The sequence below is a fragment of the Stegostoma tigrinum genome, chromosome 5, assembly GCF_030684315.1.
Source record: "Stegostoma tigrinum isolate sSteTig4 chromosome 5, sSteTig4.hap1, whole genome shotgun sequence".
Classification (NCBI taxonomy): Eukaryota; Metazoa; Chordata; class Chondrichthyes; order Orectolobiformes; family Stegostomatidae; genus Stegostoma; species Stegostoma tigrinum.
This window is the reverse complement of record NC_081358.1, coordinates 31,989,210-32,010,527: the sequence shown is the minus strand read 5'-3', so window position 1 is coordinate 32,010,527 and position 21,318 is coordinate 31,989,210. Positions and strand designations below refer to the sequence as shown.

Here is a 21,318-nt window from a genome sequence, read left to right as displayed (position 1 = left end):
TTAACCACCCCTTTATTATTTGTTAGCCTATGGAAGGCTTTATAATTATCTTTTATGTTTGCTGCCAGTCTCTTTTCATATTCACTGGTAGAATATTACAGAAGTCTGTAGGGACTGGCAGACACTGTGATATCCTGTAAGTCCCTTTGAACGGTGGATTGATAAGGTCCCACTTTCTCAATGTCACCCCTTGCCTGAGTATGATAACCCTCAGGTTAAAATACCAGTCATCTCTGTCTATCATAGAGAAGTCCTAGGGAACTATGGTTACTTTACCTCCAAGGATCACCACGCCTCAGGTGAAGGGAGAGGTTAAGAAGGAGAATCTTTCATGGTAACCTCAGCCAGTGTAGGAATTGAAACCATGTTGTTGGTGTTATCCTCAATTGCAAACCAGCCATCCAGCCAGATGAGTTAACTGACCCCCAGCATCAGTTTGAACTTGCATGGCAAGTAATGCTGTAAAAACAGGTTTGGTTCAGTAACGTCCTTTGGCTAAGGAAATCTACCATCCTTACCTCATCTGAACTATATGTGACTCCAGACTCACAGTGTGGTTGATTCTTAGCGATTAAGGATGGGCAATAAAAATTGGCCTAGACAGCAATGCCTACCTCTCATGAACAAACTTTTAAAAATGACCTTGCATAAATGCTGCAATAAAAGCTTTTGGGTGATTGCTGTTTATGTTGAAATCAGCACTTCAATTTCACCCATTATGGTTGAGTCCACAGGTGAGCAACTGAGTTGCCTAAGCTATAAGCCAAGTTCTATGGAAAGCCTTATGCCACCTTGGCACTGAACTTGTCCATGCTTAAGTACTGTTTTCTGCAGCCTCTACAATGCACCCGTATTTCAATAGACAATAGACAATAGGTGCTGGAGTAGGCCAATCAGCCCTTCGAGCCAGCACCACCATTCATTATGATCATGGCTGATCATCCACAATCAGTATCCTGTTCTTGCCTTATTCCCATAACCCTTGATTCCACTATCTTTAAGAGCTCTGTCTATCTCTTTCTTGAAAGCATCCAGAGAGTTGGCCTCCACTGCCTTCTGGGGCAGAGCATTCCATATATCCACCACTCTCTGGGTGAAGAAGTTTTTCCTCAACTCTGTTCTAAATGGCCTACCCCTTATTTTTAAACTGTGTCCTCTGGTCCTGGATTCACCCATCATTATACAGACACATGAGTCATCCTATGAATGCTTCTCATTCGCCATCTCATGTGACTCCTCTACAGTAGACCATCTGACAAGCTGACACTTGTGTTATTTTGCCCTCTGCCCTGGTTACACATCTCGTGCCCTATGTCCCACCAGACAGAAATCCCCAGCCTAATCTATCCCCTAAGATATCTGACAGTGTCATTTGGTGGCTCTGAATGTGAAATCAAGTGATTACAGTGTCTTCATCATCACTGTCTGGCCACTGCCCGGCCAGAATGACTTTGATAGCAGACACAATAGCAGCCTTCAAGAAGCACCTGGACGAATGCATGAATAGGAAGGGAATATAGGGATATGGATCCTGTAAGTGAAGACAGTTTTAGTGTGCAACCAAACCCATCAGCTTCGCAAGCATGTCTACAACCTCCCACTTTTAGTATGGAAGGACAAAATGTGTTGGCGCAAGCTTAGAGGGCCGAATGGCCTGCTCCTGTACTGTGTTGTTTTTGTTCTGGTTCTGTATCTGAAAGGGCAAAGACACAAGGTAATAATCATATATTAAATGGGTGTTTATGTATTTAGGTCATGGGTCATCATTGGGGGATTTAGCTGGTCTCATACACAGAGGACCAGATTGTAAGAGGGTTTGGGGAGGAGGAGGTTGAATGACCACAATGCACACATGTCCCTTTAAATAAGTGAATGAAGACTAGACATACACATTCTGCCCATCGAAGCTCTATAAAAGGGCAAAGCTGTGGTGCAGGAAGAAGGGTACGTACCTGCTTACACCATCTTCATCTTGTGAATCATAAGAGAGTACAAGGTGAAGGGAGAGAGCTGTGAGGAGGGTTAGGTATCAAGTTTCCACCATTGGCTTTCCCAGTATTATCCAGCAGCTTCTGCATGCTGATGTGCCTGTCCCCTCTGGCTAGCTCCTTGTATATTATCTTGTCATGCAATCCATTGGAGTACAAGGATTACAAGGAATACAAATCAGAAAACAAAATAAACCAATTAGGCATGCTATACAAATACTGTGCAAAGATTCCCTTGAAAATTATTGCAATTGATTCAGTAACTAAGAGAAGGAAAGGCAAAAAAAATTGCAGAGATGCCATGGATCAGACTAAAGAAGGCATCAGAATTGCCAATCTTCTAAGTTGCAAGGTATGAGATGAAACAGTCTCCTGCACACAGAAATTTGACAGATGTGGCAGCAACAATATTGTAGCAGTAACTGTTATTTTTAATGAAAGATATGCTACTATTTTTCAGAAACAGCAAATCGGTGAAAGCATCCTGCAAAACTAAGTCAGAACAATAGTTTTCATGGAGAAAGGCATAATTTCTAAAACTTAACGTGCTTAGAATTTCCTGTAGTTCTTAACACTTAAAACCTGGCAACAACATATTTGCTTTTGTTCTTACATAAATATTAAGATGTTAGATGTAAGTAAGACTTCAGTGTGCTAATAAATCTTATTATCTTTCTGATGCTTCTAATCAATATCCTGCATCAAATCCCATAAAAGTATCTTTGAGTTATCAAGTGGGGTGAATTGATTTAAGAGCCTTTTGTAGAAACATGGGAAATGTGCCTCAAATTGTAAAATGACATTTACTTAATTAATTAATTCCATGAATTACTAATATGACACTGATTTCAAGTGATTTAGGGATTGGTACAAGCAGTGAAATGCAGATTATCCACTCAAGTGAAATTGATCAAACGACGCACACCAGAAACAAGATGTATTATAAATAATAATTTCCTGTTCTTTTTATTGACACATTTTTGCCACTGCCAGTTGCTTTCAACATTCGGTCATGAAACTATTAACATTGGTTTACTGCAATTGTATTTATCTTTATTATTTAATTTTCCATTTGTCTGGGCACATTCTGTCACACACTGCATTAATTTCTCCTCATTCTTCACCATTCCTATTAGTCTTGCATCAGAAGAAAGATATACTAGCACTGGAGGCTTCAAAGGAGGCTCTCTAGGCTGATAGTAGGTATGAACAAACTGTCTTATGAGGATGGGTTGAATGGATTGGGCTTGTACTTGTTGAAATACAGAAGAGTGAGAGGCGACCTGATTAAAACATACAAGATTCTTAAGGGGCTTGAAAAGTTGTTTCTCCTTATGGGAAAATCTAGGACTAGAGGGCATAGTTTCAGAATAAGGGATCACACATTTAGGACAAAGATGAGAAGGAATTACTTCCCTCAGACGGTGTGAATCTGTGGAATTCTTTAACCACAGAGGGCTATTGAGGCAGAGTCATTAAATATATTCAAGGCTGAGATAGGCAGATTTTTAATCAGTAAAGGAATCAGGGACATAGGGAAAAGACAGAAAAGTGGAATTGAGGATTCTCAGATCAGCCATGATCTCATTGAATGGCAGAGCAGACTTAATAGGCTGAATGGCTTACTTCTGCTTCTATGTCCTGTAGTCCAGTGCAATGGCCTTGGTCGCAGAATTCTCCATTACTGACAACATGACTACATCATCATTAGACTGATGCATGAAATCTTAGATATTCCCAGCTTTTCTTAAACGTGAACTTCTCATTTTTACATTCAATAATCCAGACAAATGGCAAAATGCCCCTGACTAAGCTTTAAATCTTTTAAAAAATTCTTAAATTTATGTACTGTGTGTACCTGTATTTACATATTTAAGGTAGGTTCAAGAGTTGGCCATTCAGCTACTTTATCCTGTTCTATTCAATTTGATTATTGCTTATGTGAACCCCAAATTCTAACAGCCAACCAATCCCTTGATACTATTGCCCATTGAAAATCCAACATTCTCTGTCTTGATTATTATTATTATCAATCTTAAATAATTCAGCATCACAGTTTTTGTGGAAGTGTATTCTAGATTTCCACAATCCAAAAATGCTTCCTCCTTTCATATATGAATGCCTTAGCAATAATTTTAAAAATGTGTCCCTATTGTTCTGGATTCTCCCGTGGGGAAAAAAAAAGAGGGTTGTATCCCAACATAGCTTTTAAAACTTCTAGAATTCCAGTTCCCATTCCTAGCACAGGCACCCTTCATCAGCATGGGAAATGGGTGGGGTATGAGAGTTATAACTGACAGTTCTCACATTACAGGCTCCATTGTGGAAGCGGATTATTCAGGCCTGCTGCAGTTTCAAGGGGTTGGGCTAGTTTTGGAAGGCAATGACAACACCAGCTCAGAAGTCTCATGACCCATACAGGAACCTGTGGTTCTGTGTCAGGAACAATCTGAACAATATATTGAAGAAGTTTTGCCAACCAAAATGCTTTATTGCAAATTACGTATGTGTTTAATACTGTCACCGACGATAAGATTTTGGTTTGAAAAGTTGTGACCATTAAATTTAAGAGCACTGCGAAACTGAAAAATTCTCCAGTGCATTAGTGTGCATTATCCATTGGATGAAATGTTGTTCTGCATTGTAGAAATGCAGCTGATTGTTGGAATTGTCTATTTTCTTTCAATTTTTTTTCTTGATAATTGCCTCAGTCATTCATTTCACCATTTCAACAGTTGGACATGTAGCTGAGCATATGCACCTTTTCACAACTGAACAGCTGTCTGTTTGGCTGTTTCAAAAACTTGTTAGAAGGCTGAGTCTGTGGCTGTCATCAAAGGCTTTGAAGTGTTCAGATTGTGGAGTTTTGCTAAAACAAAATCAGTTGAAGGGAATCTTACTATGAATGTTTAGCTAAATTACAAGCATGTTAAAGATTCAACTCAGCAGTTTGGTTACTTTGGCAATTATTCACTGTTAAGAGGATTATGGTTTTATAAAGTAGATTTTCATGTACAGTTTCTATTTTTTGACAGATGTGTGAGGTTCTCAAAGACTTCCAATGTTATTCTCGGGCTTGAGAGCTCTCTTTGTAAAGGAGTGGGTTGATTGGTTTAGGATGTATGGTGGATGAGGGGGAAGAGTAGTGGAGAAGGTTAGGAGGCCACACACATCTCCAGAGCTGGGTCATTGTCTCAGCAAATGGAGGTAGGCCTTTTAACCTGGCCACTGCAGCATTACCACTTCTGTGTGTGAATCTAACTTGCCCTGACTTCCCATTATGTAAATAGCATGGGTGGTAATTGTTAGATAAGAAGTGGAGTCATGACACTGAAAAATCCTCTAACTTCTGATTCCTGCCTCCAAGATGAAATTACAATCCAGCATCTGTATATAAAAAAACTTTAGAATCTTATAATTAGATCACCCCTCAGGTACCTTATGTTGGTCTCCTTACTTGAGAAGAGATAGACTAGCACTGGAGGGGGTGCAGAGGAGATTCACTCGGTTGATTCCAGAGTTGGGAGAGTTGGATTATGAGGAGTGACTGAGTAGATTGGGATTACACTCATTGGAATTCAGAAGAATGAGGTGAGGTCTTATAGAAACATATAAGATTATGAAGGGAATAGATAAGGTGGAGTCAGGGAGGTTGTTTCTGCTAGCAGGTGGAACTAGGACTAGAGGGCATCACCTCAAAATGAAGGGAAGCAGATGTTGGACTGGGGTCAGGAGGAATTTCTTCACCCAAAGGGTTGTGAATCTGTGGAATTCTCTGCCCAGTGAAGCAGTTGAAGCTACCTCACTGAATGTTTTTAAGGCAGGGCTAGATAAATTTTTGAACAGTAAAGGAATTAAGGGTTATGGTGAGTGGGTGGGTAAGTGGAGCTGAGTCTGAAAAAGATCAGCCATCAGCGGGGCAGGCTAGAGGGGTCGGATGGCCTACTCCTGCTCCTAGTTCTTATGTTCTCATATCACTTCAAGGGTAGACAGCCATATTGTAACAACCTGCTCACATATGTTAACCCTATACGCTCCAATAATATTGTGGTTAGTCTGTGCTGTACCTTTTCTAAGGCGAGCATATCCTTCCTGAGGTTTTGTGCTAAAACATAGTACTCTAGATGCTCTATAACGTGAAGCATAATTTCAGAAGCTCCAAGGAAATTCTTGGCAATGGATTCACGGTTATGATTTTGTCAAATGTGAGTTAGAATCATAGAGAACTGTATCACAAAAATGCCCTTTGACCTACTGAATTTGCGTCAATCAAAACCAAACACCTAACTATTCTAGATAATAAAATGTGAGGCTGGACAAACACAGCAGGCCCAGCAGCATCTCAGGAGCACAAAAGCTGACGTTTCGGGCCTAGACCCTTCATCAGAGAGGCTCCTGAGATGCTGCTGGGCCTGCTGTGTTCATCCAGCCTCACATTTTATTATCTTGGATTCTCCAGCATCCGCAGTTCCCATTATCACCTATCTATTCTATTTCCATTTTCCACCACTTGTCCCAGAGCTTTATATACCTTGGCATCACAAGCACATATTGGGACCTGAGATGGCACTGGAAGTGCTGACTTGTAATTTTTCATTGTACTCCTGTGAGTACACGTGACAATAAAGCTAATTCTAATTCTAATTCTGTTCTAATTGTAAATACTTTTAAAATGTTATAGGATTTCTGCCTTTACCACCCTTACTGGAAGTGAGCTCCATTATCCCAGCACTCTCTAAGTGAAAAGGTTTTTCCTCAGATCTCCTCCTCAGATCTGCCCCTTAGCTTAAATTTATGCCCCCAGTCAGTGATCCCTCCATTAAGGGGAAAGGTTTCTTCCTGTCAGCCCTAACTATGCCCCTTAGAATTTTACGCATCTCCATCATGTCTCCTCGAAATCTTCTTTGCTTTCAGGAAAACAATCCTGGTCTGACCAATCTTTCTTCATAACTGAAACTCTCCAGCCCAGGCAACATCCTGGTAAGTCTCTTTTGCACCCTCTCCAGTGCTATCACATCCCTCCTATCATGCGGATTCCAAAACTGTATGCAATACTCTAATCTAACAATTGTTTTATACAGTTCCCGCATAATCTTCCTGCTCTTAAACTGAAAGCCTCAGCTAATAAAGGCAATTATACCATGTGTCTTCTGAACGGCTTTATCCATCTGTGCTCATACTTTGAGGGACTGGTGGACATGCACACCGAGATCCCGCTGATCCTTAGAGCTTCCCAGGGACCTACCATTCATCATGTATTCTCTTGCCTTGTTTGTCCTGCCCAAGTGCATCACTCTCACATCTCTCCAGATTGAATTCTATTTGTCACTGATCAACCCATCAGACCAGCCCATCAATATCTTCCTGCGGTCTAAAGCTTTGCTCCTCACCTTGTCCTCCAGTCTTTTATTTCTGTGAGGCAAGTGGATGTTGAGTTTTTCTCCAGAAGCAGGAAAAGAAATATCACCTCTAAACTCTTTTCTACTTGGATCTGGCCTAAGAATGGCCAGCTTGACAGAAATCTTTGAACAGGTTGTAATCCTGTTATAGTGTGCTGCATTGAAAAAATATGTAAAGTTGCATTAAAAAATTTCAATATGCTTGAATTGTTTATACTGTTAAGATATACACTGTTCAGCATTTCAATCTCTTTGTGTAATCACATTCCACAGAAAGCTTGCTTTGAAACACCATCCAGACAAAAACCTCGATAATCCAGATGCATCTGATAAATTCAAAGAGATCAATAATGCTCATTCAATACTGTCAGATATAACCAAACGAAACATTTATGATAAATATGGTTCACTGGGACTGTATGTCGCTGAACAATTTGGTGAAGAAAATGTGAACACCTACTTCATGCTGTCTAGCTGGTGGGCAAAGGTAAATTTGATTTTTTTATTCATTTTCATGTGCAGTAATGTTTTGTGCTGCTGTAAGTTGCAGTTTGAAAAGATGAAAATTCAGAAAGTTGGAAAATGAAATTTTCGTAATAAAAGCGTACACAATGTGTTGGAAAGATTCATTATTTCTGCATACGGGTTAAAAAGGTGTCTTGCCTGTTTTGAATGTATCACTTCGCTCAATCCTTTTCTGTGTAAAGTAATACTGTTTTATACTAAAGATTTAAAATACTCAAGGTGATTTTCTAATGGTACACATCATGTGATCACTCCTCCTGTTCCCACACTTTTGGCAGAAAACCCGTGGAAGCTCTGGAGAAAGTGGGTAAGGGGGGGCAGTTTCCATTATGAACGGGTACGGGGTGGATGGAGGGCTAACTGATCAAGTAGCAAGGTTGGGTAGCCTCAGCAGAGACGTCAGTCTGTTTTGCATCTGATTCACAAAAAGCAAATTCAAGTGAACATTTCAAGTTGTCTCACAATCTAAGCATGACAGGTGCTAGAATTTCATCAGATTCCATGCAAATCTGAGTCAGACATTGTCTCACTTCCCAAACCCTGTATATGGAAGATATGTGGGAAGATGTTTTTGCAGCCAAGAAGATTATTCATGCTGACCCTGGCAAAATGCCTGCCTTAAACTAATTTGATCTGAATTCCCATTCCCGTGAACAATTGGTGATGACCCTCAGTTAATTTTGTAAAGGGAATGAGGCTCTAGGTTTGTTTAATATCTCGATAAGGTGGGGAGTAATGACATGTAGTAAGTGTAGGTCTTCTGCTACTATGCAGGATTTTTGACTGGCCATTAAGTTCATAAGAACTGAGTGGCACGTGCCATCAAATTTCTAAGATCTAATCTTTATACTTGCATTAGCCAGTGCTCACTAAGGAACTTTATTTTCCTTCCTATAAAAAAGGTGTATGTTTTGAAAAGGGTTTGGGGAATGCAGTTTTGTTACTGACAGTGAGAAATTATCTTTAATGCAGACGTCTGCAATCTGTCTATTATAACTTCTCAAAACCCTTTTGCTTCTTGATGTGCCAGTTCTGCGTGCATTTCTTCCAAAACTTAGTATTTTGAATCCCTCCGATCCGATTTTTTTGTATATCGTAGCAGCACGAAGACTGTTTCAGCCAAAGTCACAACCTACACCCTTTGTGACTGTGGCCTTGAGTCATTACTTTCCTTGATCTCGCACATCATATAATTTGATTACTTGTAGATTCTTCAACTACTGCCAGCTCTCTCTGCTTTGTTGCACAATACTGCTGAACTGATCTTGTATGTTTCCATCTCTACTCATCCAAAGCATTCAGCACATCATCTCTAATAGTTATTCTTGCTTTCCTTCACCTCTGGGCACCACCTTTAGGTCCCATAAATGTCCTCATCTATATGCTGCCTTTCTATACCTTTATCCACAAGCGTATATTTGACTTTCATGTACATGCTGTTAACATTCAGCCTAATTTTCCACGCATCTTTCGACCCTATGGCCTCCTTATTGCTTTCTGTCTGACATCTACCTGAGATCAAGTCATAGATGATTCATAATTTCCTTTGCTATTTATTAGAACAACTGAAGGCACCATTCTCCATGCTCATTACAAAACTTTATTACAGTCTGCAAGATCGAGATTAATCTGAGGGATATGAACAGTAACTGATAGCAATTTTATCATTTTTATCATAGAAAACAGCTGATCTAGGAATTTCCACATTTGTAAATAATGTAATAATATATTAGCATTTTCTACATTTTTCTGAGCTGATTGTATGCAAATCCTGTCCACTTTTACAAAGGTCAAACTTTTTGATTTTGGAACCTTTGAAGAGTTATTTCATTCTGTCAGAAGTGATTGAGGAGCATTGTACTAGTGTGTCATTGTCCAATCTTAGCAAAGGGACCCAGAAATTAACCAATACAATGGTAGCCACTGTTTTGATCGTAAAACTGTTGTCATTAATGCATCTTAGTAAAAGACAGAAATGGATCCCCCTGAAGGTTTTTGATTGTCACTGTTGTAGTAAATTATTACATTATTTTCATTCTGTCTGTGTGCCCAGTAAGGTATATTTAATGGCGTGCTGGCTTCTATTGAAAGGAACAGGATAGTTTGAGATTCTCAAGAAAAAGCGGGGACCAATTTTTCATGTAGGCAGCCCACCCTCCACCCTGGGTGAAGTTGAGCTTCAGCCTTGAACCTGAAAAACTAATGTAAAACAAAATATATCCTTTTAAAGAGATCTTGAATAACTTGTGAAGCAGTAAACTGGAGATTTGCACAGGAAGAACCATGTGCAGGTTGGGTCATCACAAAGCCTGTGTGTGCCCTTCCAATTGCCAGAGTTCAGTCATTAGAAGGTCCAGCATTCGACGTAACTCTCAAAATCAACAGCATAGAAGGACCATGTAAATTTTACCTTCACTTCTACTTCATTGTTTTTGTCTGTTTTCTCTATTTTAATCAGGGCCTGTTTGTGTTCTGTGGGCTGATCACTGGCTGCTACTTCTGCTGCTGCCTCTGCTGCTGCTGTAACTGCTGCTTTGGTAAATGCAAACCCAAGTCCCCAGAGGGCGAAGAATATGATTACTATGTCTCACCAGAGGACCTGGAGGAACAAATCCGCACAGACATGGAGAATGGTAAGTGCTGAATTCAAAGCTGAGCTTTCCACAAAGAAAAGGCCTTTGCGTTGTTCCTATGCCCATGATTAGTATGAAAATGTGTATAATACTGGCCTGGTGGTATTATCACTGGACTGTTAATCCAGAGACCCAGATAATGTTCTGGGGATACAGGTTTGAATCCCCTATTGCAGATGGTGGAATTTGGATTCAGTAAACATCTGGAATTAAGAGTCTAGTGATGATCATTAATCATTGCTGATTGTCACGAAAAACCCATCTGGTTCACTAATGTCCTTCAGGGAAGGACACTGCTGTCCTTACCAGGTCTGGCCTACCTGTGACACTCCAGACTCACAGCAATGGTGGTTGACTCTTACCTGCCCTCTAGACAAATAGGGTCGCTGCCTGGCCAGAAAATATTCGTCATCTTAATGCCTAGGGAAAGCAACTGGAAAAGTCATTGATTTCAATTGTAAAATACAGCACTCATCACACCCGGCCAATCAGACAAAGACCTGTTTATGCATACTCTCTGTTTTCTGGCAGCCAGCCAATCCTCTATCTATGCTAATATGTTACCCTGTTCACCATGAGCTTTTATTTTCCCAATAGCCTTTGATATGGCACCTCATCAACTGTTTTCTGGAAATCCAAGTATACTACATCTATAGGCTTTCCTTTATCCACAGTGTATGAAAAGAACTCCATTAAATTGACTAAACATAATTACCCTTTGATGAAACCATGCCAACTCTTCCCGTTACCACAAGTTTTTCTAAGTATGTAGTGATAGTCTCTTTAGTGATACATACTACATCTTTCTCACAAAAGATGTCCAGTTAACTAGCTGCCTTTAGTTTCCAATTTTCTGTCTCCCATCTTGAATAGAGAGGTTAAATTTTCTACATTCCAGTCCAATTGAATCTTTCCTGAATCTAAGGAATTTTGGAAAATTAACACCAACACATCTTTTATCTCATGAGCAACCTCTTTTAGCACCTAAGGATGAGGTTTATCCAGACTTAGAGACTTGGTACTGCACAGTACCATCACTTTGCTTTGTACCTGTTCCTTTGCAGTTGCAATTTTGTTAAGCATCTCTATCCTTTACGCCTCCCAATTTAGTACAATTACTGGAATTTTTTTTGCATCCTCTATAGTAAAGACAGAAGCAAAGTATTTTGTTTCATCCACCATTTCCTTATTATCTACTACGAACTCCCCACTCTCATTCTCCAGAGGACCCGCAGTTGCTTTACTTACTGTTTTCCTTTTTAAATACCTGCAGAAACTCTCACCTCCATTTTCACAATGGTAGCTAGCTTTCTGTCATGTTCTAAATTCTTTCTCCTGATGAGTCATTCTCTGTAGTTCTTTATATTCTGACCAGTCATCTGACCTGCCACTCATCTTTGTGCAGTTATTTTTTCCTAAAAGTTTGTTGCTTACCCTAACTTTTTTCTAAATTAACCAAAGTCCTCCCTGTAGAATCTTTCTTTACTGTAGGCAGAAGCTTATTTTGAGTATTCTGAAATATCTCTTTAAATGTCTGTCAATGCTTCTCTATTGATCTATCTATTAGCCTAGTATTATAAGAGACAGTAGGAACTGCAGATGCTGAAGAATCTGAGATAACATGGTGTAGAGCTGGATGAACACAGCAGGCCAAGCAGCATCAGAGGAGCAGGAGGGCTGACATTTCAGGCCTAGACCCTTCATCAGAAATGGGGGAAGGGAAAGGGGTTCTGAAATAAATAGGGAGAGAGGGGGAGGCGGATGGAAGAAGGATAGAGGAGATGAGACAGACAGGCCAAAGAGGCAGGGATGGAGCCAGTAAAGGTGAGTGCAGGTGGGGAGTCAGAGAGGAGATAGGTCAGCCCAGGGAGGACGGACAGGTCAATGCCACAATGATGCCACCCGAAGGTTGCAGGAACAGCACCTCATATTCCTCTTGGGAACCCTGCAGCCCAATGGTATCAATGTGGACTTGACAAGCTAATAATCTCCCCTCCCCCTACCGCTTCCCAAAACCAGCCCAGCTCGTTCCCACCTCCCTAACCTGTCCTTCCTCCCACCTATCCCCTCCTCCCACCTCAAGACCCACCCCATCTCCTACCTACTAATCTCTTCCCGCCCCTTGACTTGTTCCTCCTCCCTGGACTGACCTATCTCCTCCCTAACTTCCCACCCACACTCACCTATACTGGCTTCATCCCCACCTCTTTGACCTGTCTGTCTCCTCTCCACCTATCTTCTCCTCTATCCGTCTTCTATCCGCCTCCTCCTCTGTCCCTATTTATTTCAGAAACCCCTACCCCTCCCCCACTTCTGAAGAAAGGTCTAGGCCCAAAATGTCAGCCTTCCTGCTCCTCTGATGCTGCTTGGCCTGCTGTGTTCATCCAACTCTCCACCTTGTTAGCCTAGTATATCAGTTCATTTAAGCTAGCTCAGCTTTCATACCCACATAGTTGCCCTTACTTAAGTTTGAAATGCTAGTCTTAGACCCAGGCTTCTCCCTTTCAAACTGGATGCAAAATTCAATAATATTATGGTCACTCCTATCTAGCGTAGAATATTGATCAATTCATCAATTAATCATGTCACATTACCCAATACATAGTCTAACATAATCTGCTTTCTTGCTGAGTTTGCTAACATTATAGCATAGAAATATGAAGTGGATGGAATGAATCTTGTGTCTAAATTAATGGGCCTAAGCCCATTTTGATCCCAATTTCAACCGAAAGCTTCATCATCATTGAGCTTCTACAATAAACTCCAAGCTGTTTGCTGAAGAAGATGCTTCGCAAAGTTGGCAGCAGCCTTTGAGTGAGTTTTTAAAGAGGAGACACCATAAGGGGTAAGAAGGCAAATAGCAGTAACCATAATTTTAAAGGGTAGGTGATAGTACCATGGTCATGGTCTTTGGCATTGGGAAAGGCAGCAACAGGAACGGGGAAGGTGGATGCACAAAGCAATCAGAGTTGGGTAGGGAGTGGTGGAATGTGGTGATTGGCAGTGGCCTGCTTTGGTGATGGTATAGTAATTGCACTAAAGACGGTAGAAAGGTTTAATGAGCTACCTTCATTTTGGATTAGCCAATAAAAAAAACCCATCCAGAATCCATACCAGAAACAAGCTTTACTTGAATGTGGCAAAATCTAATGCTGTTTCAAATGAGGGCCAAAGATAACTATTTATTTTTTGCCCAGCTATGAAGTAAGATTCCAGATGTCCGACATCTGAAAATATGTTGAAAATATCCAACACAACCTCTCTATGATCTCCCTCTCTATCATTGTGTTATTAGATTGTTCACCCAACACAGAGGCTTGAATAAGCTGTAATTTCCAATAGTTGAGCATGAGGAAGATGAGGGGCTACAAACTGAAGAAGACACTGAAACCCAAGACACTTACAAGCCATTCCTTTATCTGTGAGATGTTACCTTCATGTCCCACCATAAAATCTGTCCCTGAGCTGCCAGTTCCATTGTGCCGGTATCATAGTCTGATTCAGCCTGAGACAGTTCACAATTTTTGTAAGGTTTTCATTTCTGAGCAGAGTTTCAGGGCAATTATCCGCTCTTTCAAAAAGACTGTCTTTTTTCTGTCTTCTGTGTTCATTTCCACCTTTTCCACAAACAAGCTACTGGTAGAGTCTTTACTTGTGTGTTGTCACCTCCAGGCTCAATTATTCCATCTACCCTTTAGCCTTCACAAACTGCAGTTCCTGCAAAACCTGAGGGTCTGTGTACCAGCCTGCCCTAAGCCCCATTTGTCCGTGTCCTTGTTGAGTTACATTGACTCCAAATCCATAAATCTGAAATATCATTCTCATATTTAAATGATTATCTTCACACTTAAATCTCTGTAATGCCAGGTTCCTCCAGATCTCCGAAACCTACAATTCCATCCCAAAAAGACTGCCTTCCTTTAATTCTGGCCCAATCTGCGTCCACCCTCTCTTCACTCTGTCATTGGTAGACGTAAAAAGGTCTCACAATTTCTAAACTAGCACCCCACATCTTTCTTTTCCTTCAAAAAGGCTTTTTGACCAATTTTAATTGGTCCTCCTATTGTCTTCTTTGTTGTAGTGTCAATTCTTGTTAGATTACACTTCTGTGAAGTGCCTTGAGATGTTTTCTACAATAAATGGTGCTATTTAAATTGAAGGTTGTTGTGAAAGATAATGGAATACTGTAGTGAATATAATGAGCTGAGTTTTGTGAGGCCAACTGGAGTCTAATCCATCAGTCAGCAAGTCGCCCTTGGTTATAGGGGAGGCCCATCGGATGCCATTTATGTTGTCGCTTTTGAGCCTCACTGTAGTTGAGATTGCTGGCAGTGGAAATCCTGTCCACTACTGGTTACCAACCAGTCAGAGGTCAGCAATTATTTGTTGCCACCAGCAGACATGTAGCAGAAGGTGCAACTAACCCACCAGAGGCCCAGGAACAACGAGGGACTCCAAATCACAGGTCAGTGAGGGAAAAATGAGGGTCAGTGGGAGAAGGGGCTCAGAGGCAGGTACGTGGGTGGCTTTCAGCTCATCCCAGTCACAATTGCCTGATAATAATGGAGCCCTGTTTCACTCCTGGACTCACCACATTGTAGTGGAATCAGGGATAATGGGATCCAGTGAATTCGTTCATTAATGAGGCCCATTCAAACACCAGCACCAAAAGCTGCGAAACCTTTGACAGTGCCATGCAATCAGGGAAGGTTCTCCCTATGCTGGGAGACTGAAGGAGGCCCTCTCTCATGACAAAGTGAGCCCAGCCATCATGATTCTCATTGCAATAGATAGCATTGAATCCAGCTGTGTACGTGAGAATTCAAAGTATTTAGAACCCTTTCACCAGCAGGAGCCTTGTGATAAACTCACTCTCCTGTTATCAATCAATTTATTCAGATTCCATTTGCAATTGGTTTCTTTAAATTCTGTTTCTGTTCTGAAATCCAAGCCACACCCTGAAATGTAAATGATTTCATGGCATGTATAACAGACTAGTCGGATGTTTGAAATCCATCCAAATTTTTGAGAAATCTCTAACAATAATAAACCGACGTAAATTAAATACGTTAGGAAGAGTTATTTCATTGAAACACGCTTGATCCTAATAACTGAAAGGGAACAAAATTCTCACAGTGGTTTGGATAGAAAAGTAAATCAGCCACTATTGACTTCTGGGATATATGTACTGTCACATCATCTATGAACCCAAGATATCTGTACAATTAGGGACGTGCTCCTGCTTTAGAGAAGGATTTGAAATATCTTTGGCAGCTTGCCACACTGCCTTTCTATTTTTAAGTGTTGGAAGGATAACTATCCCAAGCTTGACATCTTAAAATCATCATAGATTTCAAAGGCATTCAGAGGTCAGTGGGCAGAGCTCCATCTACAAGCTTGAGTAAGTATGCACAGATATCCATTTACTGAATAGGATGAGAAACAGTGGTGTGACCATGGCTATATAAATTTGTGCTACTTCTGTGGATGTCTGATTTTGCTGTCCAAAATACGTAGAGGTGGAAGTTTATGATGAATGTGGCTAATGAGAGTATCTTCTGATCACTCTCCTAGAATGACGTTTGTGCCAATTGCTTACCATTTTTGAGAATAGTCTATTCCTTTTCTGCCCACACCCCCAATACCATTTCACACTGAGTTTAGGAAAATGTCTTGACTGAATTCGAATTTCACAGCAGCTGGCAATCCCTGTCCCCAGTATTTGTTCTGCACATGTGAACTAAACAGTGTTTCTCAGCAGACTCTTCTCACATGAGGACTTCCCTGCACAACCTAATCCTGTCCTCATCAAACGTACATTCAGAGTTCCCAACAGGGATCAAGTCCTGGAGTTTTTTCCAAGAACAGAACTTAATGAAATGGTGAATACACTTGACAAATCACATAATGTATTTTTAAAGAGGCACCATCTAAAGATAGCAACTGGGGAGTGCAGCTTATCATATTCCTTCCATTGGAGACCTGTATCATCATGTTCAGCTGATCACATTACAGTACTCTGAAATTCCACTTGAATTTTAAGTTGTTTTCTTAATTCATTTATTGTTGAGACACTTTAACAAGAGTGCATTTGCTGATGCTGATCCAGCATAGTCCTACTAGTAACTTTCATTTACTTCAAATTATATGAGCATTTCCGAAATAGGAAATAGTATTCCATTCTATAATATGCAATTTGCTCAACAGCTGATACTAGGGAATGTTTCTCCAGTTGCCTTCCTCTGCCAAAATAAACTCTATTAATGGTTTCATGGTGGATGACCATTTGAAAACTTGAAGAACTGTTAGCACTGTATAATATTTTTTGCACAGTGAAAGCATAACATTCTTCTGACAAATTAAATGTACATTTATCATAAATGAGTGTTAGAATGTAGTTATTGCAAGTTTCTGGTTTCCAGGAAGTGAAATGAATTAATTGTAGATCAATAATGACCATTTTTGGGGAACAAAAGGAAATAAATACCATAAAAGAGGATAAATGCTAGATATTACATTTTCGTACACCAAACAAGGGTAGGACTTATACAATTAATGGTAGGGCCTTGGGTAGTGTTGTAGAACAGAGGGACCTAGGGAACAGGTATATAATTGTTTGGAGTTTGCGTGACATGTTGACAAGGTGGTTAAAAAGGTATTTCGTACACTTGCCTTTGTTGTTTAGTCCTTTGAGTATAGAAGTTGGGAAGTCATGTTGAGGCTTGTAAAGGACATGTGAGGCCACTTCTGGATACTGTGTCCAGCTCTGGTCACCCAGTTGCATGAAGGATATTGTTAAGCTGGAGAGGGTACAGTATAAATTTACCAGGATGTTGCCAGGTATGGAAGGTTTGATTGATAAAGAAACGCTGGAAAGGCTGGGACATTTTTCACTGGAGCATAGGAGGTTAAGAGGTGACCTGATAGAAGTGTATAAAATAATGAGGAGTATAGATAAAGTTAATGGTCACTGTCTATTCCCAAGGATGGGGGATTTCAAGATGAGGGGGCACATTTTTAAGGTGAGAGGAAGGAGATTTTAAAAAGTCGTGAGGGGCAAATTTTTCACACTTTCCGAGGTAGATGTGGGTACAGTTACAATGTTTAAAAGGCTTTTGGATAAGCACATGAATAGGAAAAGTTTAAAGGGATATGAGCTAGGAGCAGGAGGATGGGACTAATTTAGTTTAGGATTACGTTTGGCATGGACTGGCCAAATTTGTGAAGAGAAAGCAGAGTGAACATTTTGGGTCCAGTGACCCTTCTACAGAATAGTCCTTTAAAAATGATGGGCAAGACCTTGATACCAGGATTCTCTATTTTATTCCACTTCTCTGCAATTTTCTTCCTGGCAAGAATTAAATGTATGACTGTTGAGCATGCACATAACACGCCTGCCTTTGCAGACTACATTGTGAGGGTAGGTATTTCAGATTCAGCATGTTTGATGGAGTTGGGCCTAATCTGTTCATTGATGTGATAAATGGCACCTCAAAGGAGTCATTAAACATGGGGAAACCCTGGTTCTGAATTGGGGACAATGAAAAGAAACTGCCATTCACCATTTCCTCAAATTACATTGTTTCTCTTAACTTCCCAGAAAGCTGGCAATTCTGGCCCCACCCACTGCCCAGAATGAAAATATGGCAGGCAGGGGCCTTCTCAATGGAAATGTGTCTGCAGAATTGAGATCTTACCCACTTCCTTATCTCCATTTCCTTAGCCCCATGATCTTAGAATCATACAATTCAGAGGAGACCCTTCAGCCCATCAAATCTGTGCCACCAAAAAAAATTACAACCTACACTGGTCTCACTTTTGCTGGCTAGGCCCATAGCCTTGAATGTTACAATATTTAAAGTGCTCTGGCACATACCTTTTAAGGGTTGTAAGATTTCCCACCTCCAGTGCATTCCCTTTGGGTGAAAAAATATTTTCCTCATATCCCCTCTAAACTTCCTGTCCTTCACTTTAAAATGATGCTCCCTTGTTATTGACCTTTCTACTAAGGGGAACAGTTGCTTTCTATTACCCCTGTCCAAGGCTCTCATAATCTTATACACCTTAATCAGGTCCCCCCTCGACTTATTCTGCTATAAACAACCCGAGCTTATCCAGCCTGTCTTCGTATCAGATTTTTTCTTTAGAGCTTTGGGTCGAGACAAATTGAGACTGTATTTTAATGCATTGATTCAGTCTCTCTGTTGCTTTGTTCTTGTAGATGGGGAGATTCCAATTGTACTTCAGCCTACAAATGCAAATGAGAAAACTCAGCTCATTGGCGATGGTCGACGTAGCTACAACACAGATGGGTAGAATTTAAGAGAGCAACAAGCTGTGCTGAAATTCTAGGCAACTGTTACAATGTGGACATGCCATGCAGTGTGGTTGTGTTTTCTATTTGGTAACCAACATTATCAACTACTGGTCTTGATATTACACAAACAACCACTATCAATAGTTACTACTGCAGTGAAAAGCAATTTGAAAACCCATCTTCATGCAAAGTCCCAAATGGCTGTAAAAACTTGTAAATTATATTTTTTTTGTCACTTTACTTTATAACGTTATTTGGAATCAAACACTTCATTATTTGAAAAACTTCTACTGACTGTCTTTACTATATTTTCTCTGTCAAATATTTAGCATATTTTGTAAACCACATAACCAGATTGCGCCTTTTTGGATAAGCAGATGTATTTTATTCAATGAACTCCAAATAACATGAGGCTGGAGATGAAAACTAACTCTCATTTCCACTTTACTAGCTAGTCATTGCCTTAACAATAAAAAAAGTTAGAAATAATGTTTTTGCTACAAAAGATTGCAGTAATGCTGATTCTTGCTCTTGAATTGTTTGTGGTTGGAACGTTGTTGTTGCACCTCTGAAAGTAACAGACTCACTCACCTTGTTACTGCTGTAACAATGTCTGCATATCTGCAAGAAGTGAGGCCAGCACTTTTGTTCTTTATAGTTTAGAAACTCTTTGTGGAGTACAAGTGAACTGCGCTAGAAATTTTAGCAAGGTGCCTTCGGTCAAAAAATCATTAAAAGGACTTGAATAAATACTGTATAGGAATTACTTAATATGGAGTAGAGAATGTAATATATTTCAGACCTGTCTGAATAATAACTTCAGATTAGTCATCTCCACTTTAGCATCCTGATTGCTGAGTGTGTTAATGCATTTCTCATTAAATAAATTTCTATTTTAGTGAACATTAGGATTGGAGAAATCTACAAAACCATAGCAAGTTGAATTCCCTGCCCTCTTGGAAGTAAAAATATATGTTAGTTTATCATCGTACTTACATCTTACTAACAGCAAAAACAAATGCATCTGCTTTCCGCTTGCTCATGGAGCAGATGTAGATATGTACTAAAATTGTATTGAACTGTCATGCAAGCCTGATTGTTGTTCCTTACATTCACTGACATCAAAAGCACATATCCAGCTTGCACTATGGGATTTTTTACAAACCACCTTGAGTACAAAGTTGTAAAAGAACCCCTTTTGTATAAAGGTTCCCAGCCTATGAAATTTTTCATTTTGTACCCTACCATGAGGTTGTGATTCTAAATAAATTATGTCACAATTCTACATAAAAGTTTACAATTTTCATATGCCCCAATCAGAAGACCTTGATGCCCACCAACACATACTAAACTTCTACTAGGGGGTGCCATTCCCCACTTCAAGCATTCAGATAATCCAGCCTATTTTTGTGTCCAGTCATAGAACGTAGTAACCATGTGCATGTGTATCTCTCTACATGTAACATTTTGGATTATTGGACAATTTAATTAATTCCTATTTAAACAAAAAGACAAACAAATATTATAAATTAGATCTTCTACTTTTGAGTAGTAGACATAACTAAATAGCAACATGACTGCTTTTTGGAAATAAATTACATTAAGTTTTTCTTGAGGTAAATATGCAATCTTAATGTATATTTAACTTTAGAAGATGATCTGCTTAAAAATAAGTGGTTCCGAAATTATCAATTGATTTATTTAGTTTTCTCTTTAAGTTGCTGTAGTTAATGCATTAAGGTATAATAACCATCTGTGTGTGATGTGATTTATATTTTGCACAAACATTTTATTTGTAAAAACAAAAACCTTGCATGGTTAACTTTCCTTTGTAAAATCCTCTGTGAGAATACTGTTTGCACGCAGCATTTAAATCAGTTGTGAAGAAAGTGTAATTTTAAGGTTTGATTGTTCTGATATCCGCCCAGTTCATATTTCAGGTAGTTTCAGGTGTTCTTTGTTGTAAGTTACCACCTTTGGCCACTGTACTTGCTTGGAACAAATATATATGGTATTCAGATGATGTAGTTTCTACTTCCTTCCTTAAATGTACTGAAGAGAAACTCTTGAATGTATATGCAAGCTGACTTCCTGCACTATTCTTGAACATTTCCTTGGCATAATTCCAACGTTCCAGTGATCGGGAAGTATTGGATTTGATACAGGTGAATATCAACTTCATTTTTGCAGGCCCCCTAAAATTCACCAACTTGTTTGTGACCAGATACAAAGTGCCCTACAATTACTCGTCACTTTTGAGGCAGTGTTACGTGACTACTTAATTTCCTTACTGTTTACCCATTACAATGTGTGGGTGGTGTGAATGAAAAATAAAAGGGGACATAAGAAACCAACCGAATTTTCTGACATGGGAACTGCAATGTATACAGTACTTAGAAACACACGCATGCTACGTGCTGAACATTTGTTAGTAGCATTTAGTGTGTTGTACCATT

At 39.8% G+C, this 21,318-nt stretch overlaps 1 protein-coding gene across 2 annotated transcripts in view; it reads left to right on the top strand.

Annotated features, from left to right (window-relative positions):
* dnajc5b (DnaJ (Hsp40) homolog, subfamily C, member 5 beta) overlaps window positions 1–21,318 on the top strand; it is a 27,232-nt gene extending 5,914 nt beyond the window's left edge. For both annotated transcript variants that reach the window (XM_048528601.2, XM_048528600.2), the window contains exons 3-5: window positions 7,661–7,874; window positions 10,371–10,545; window positions 18,767–21,318. In XM_048528601.2, the coding sequence (XP_048384558.1) occupies window positions 7,661–7,874; window positions 10,371–10,545; window positions 18,767–18,861 (484 nt within the window). In that variant the 3' untranslated portion in view covers window positions 18,862–21,318. The remainder of the gene's footprint in view (window positions 1–7,660; window positions 7,875–10,370; window positions 10,546–18,766) is intronic.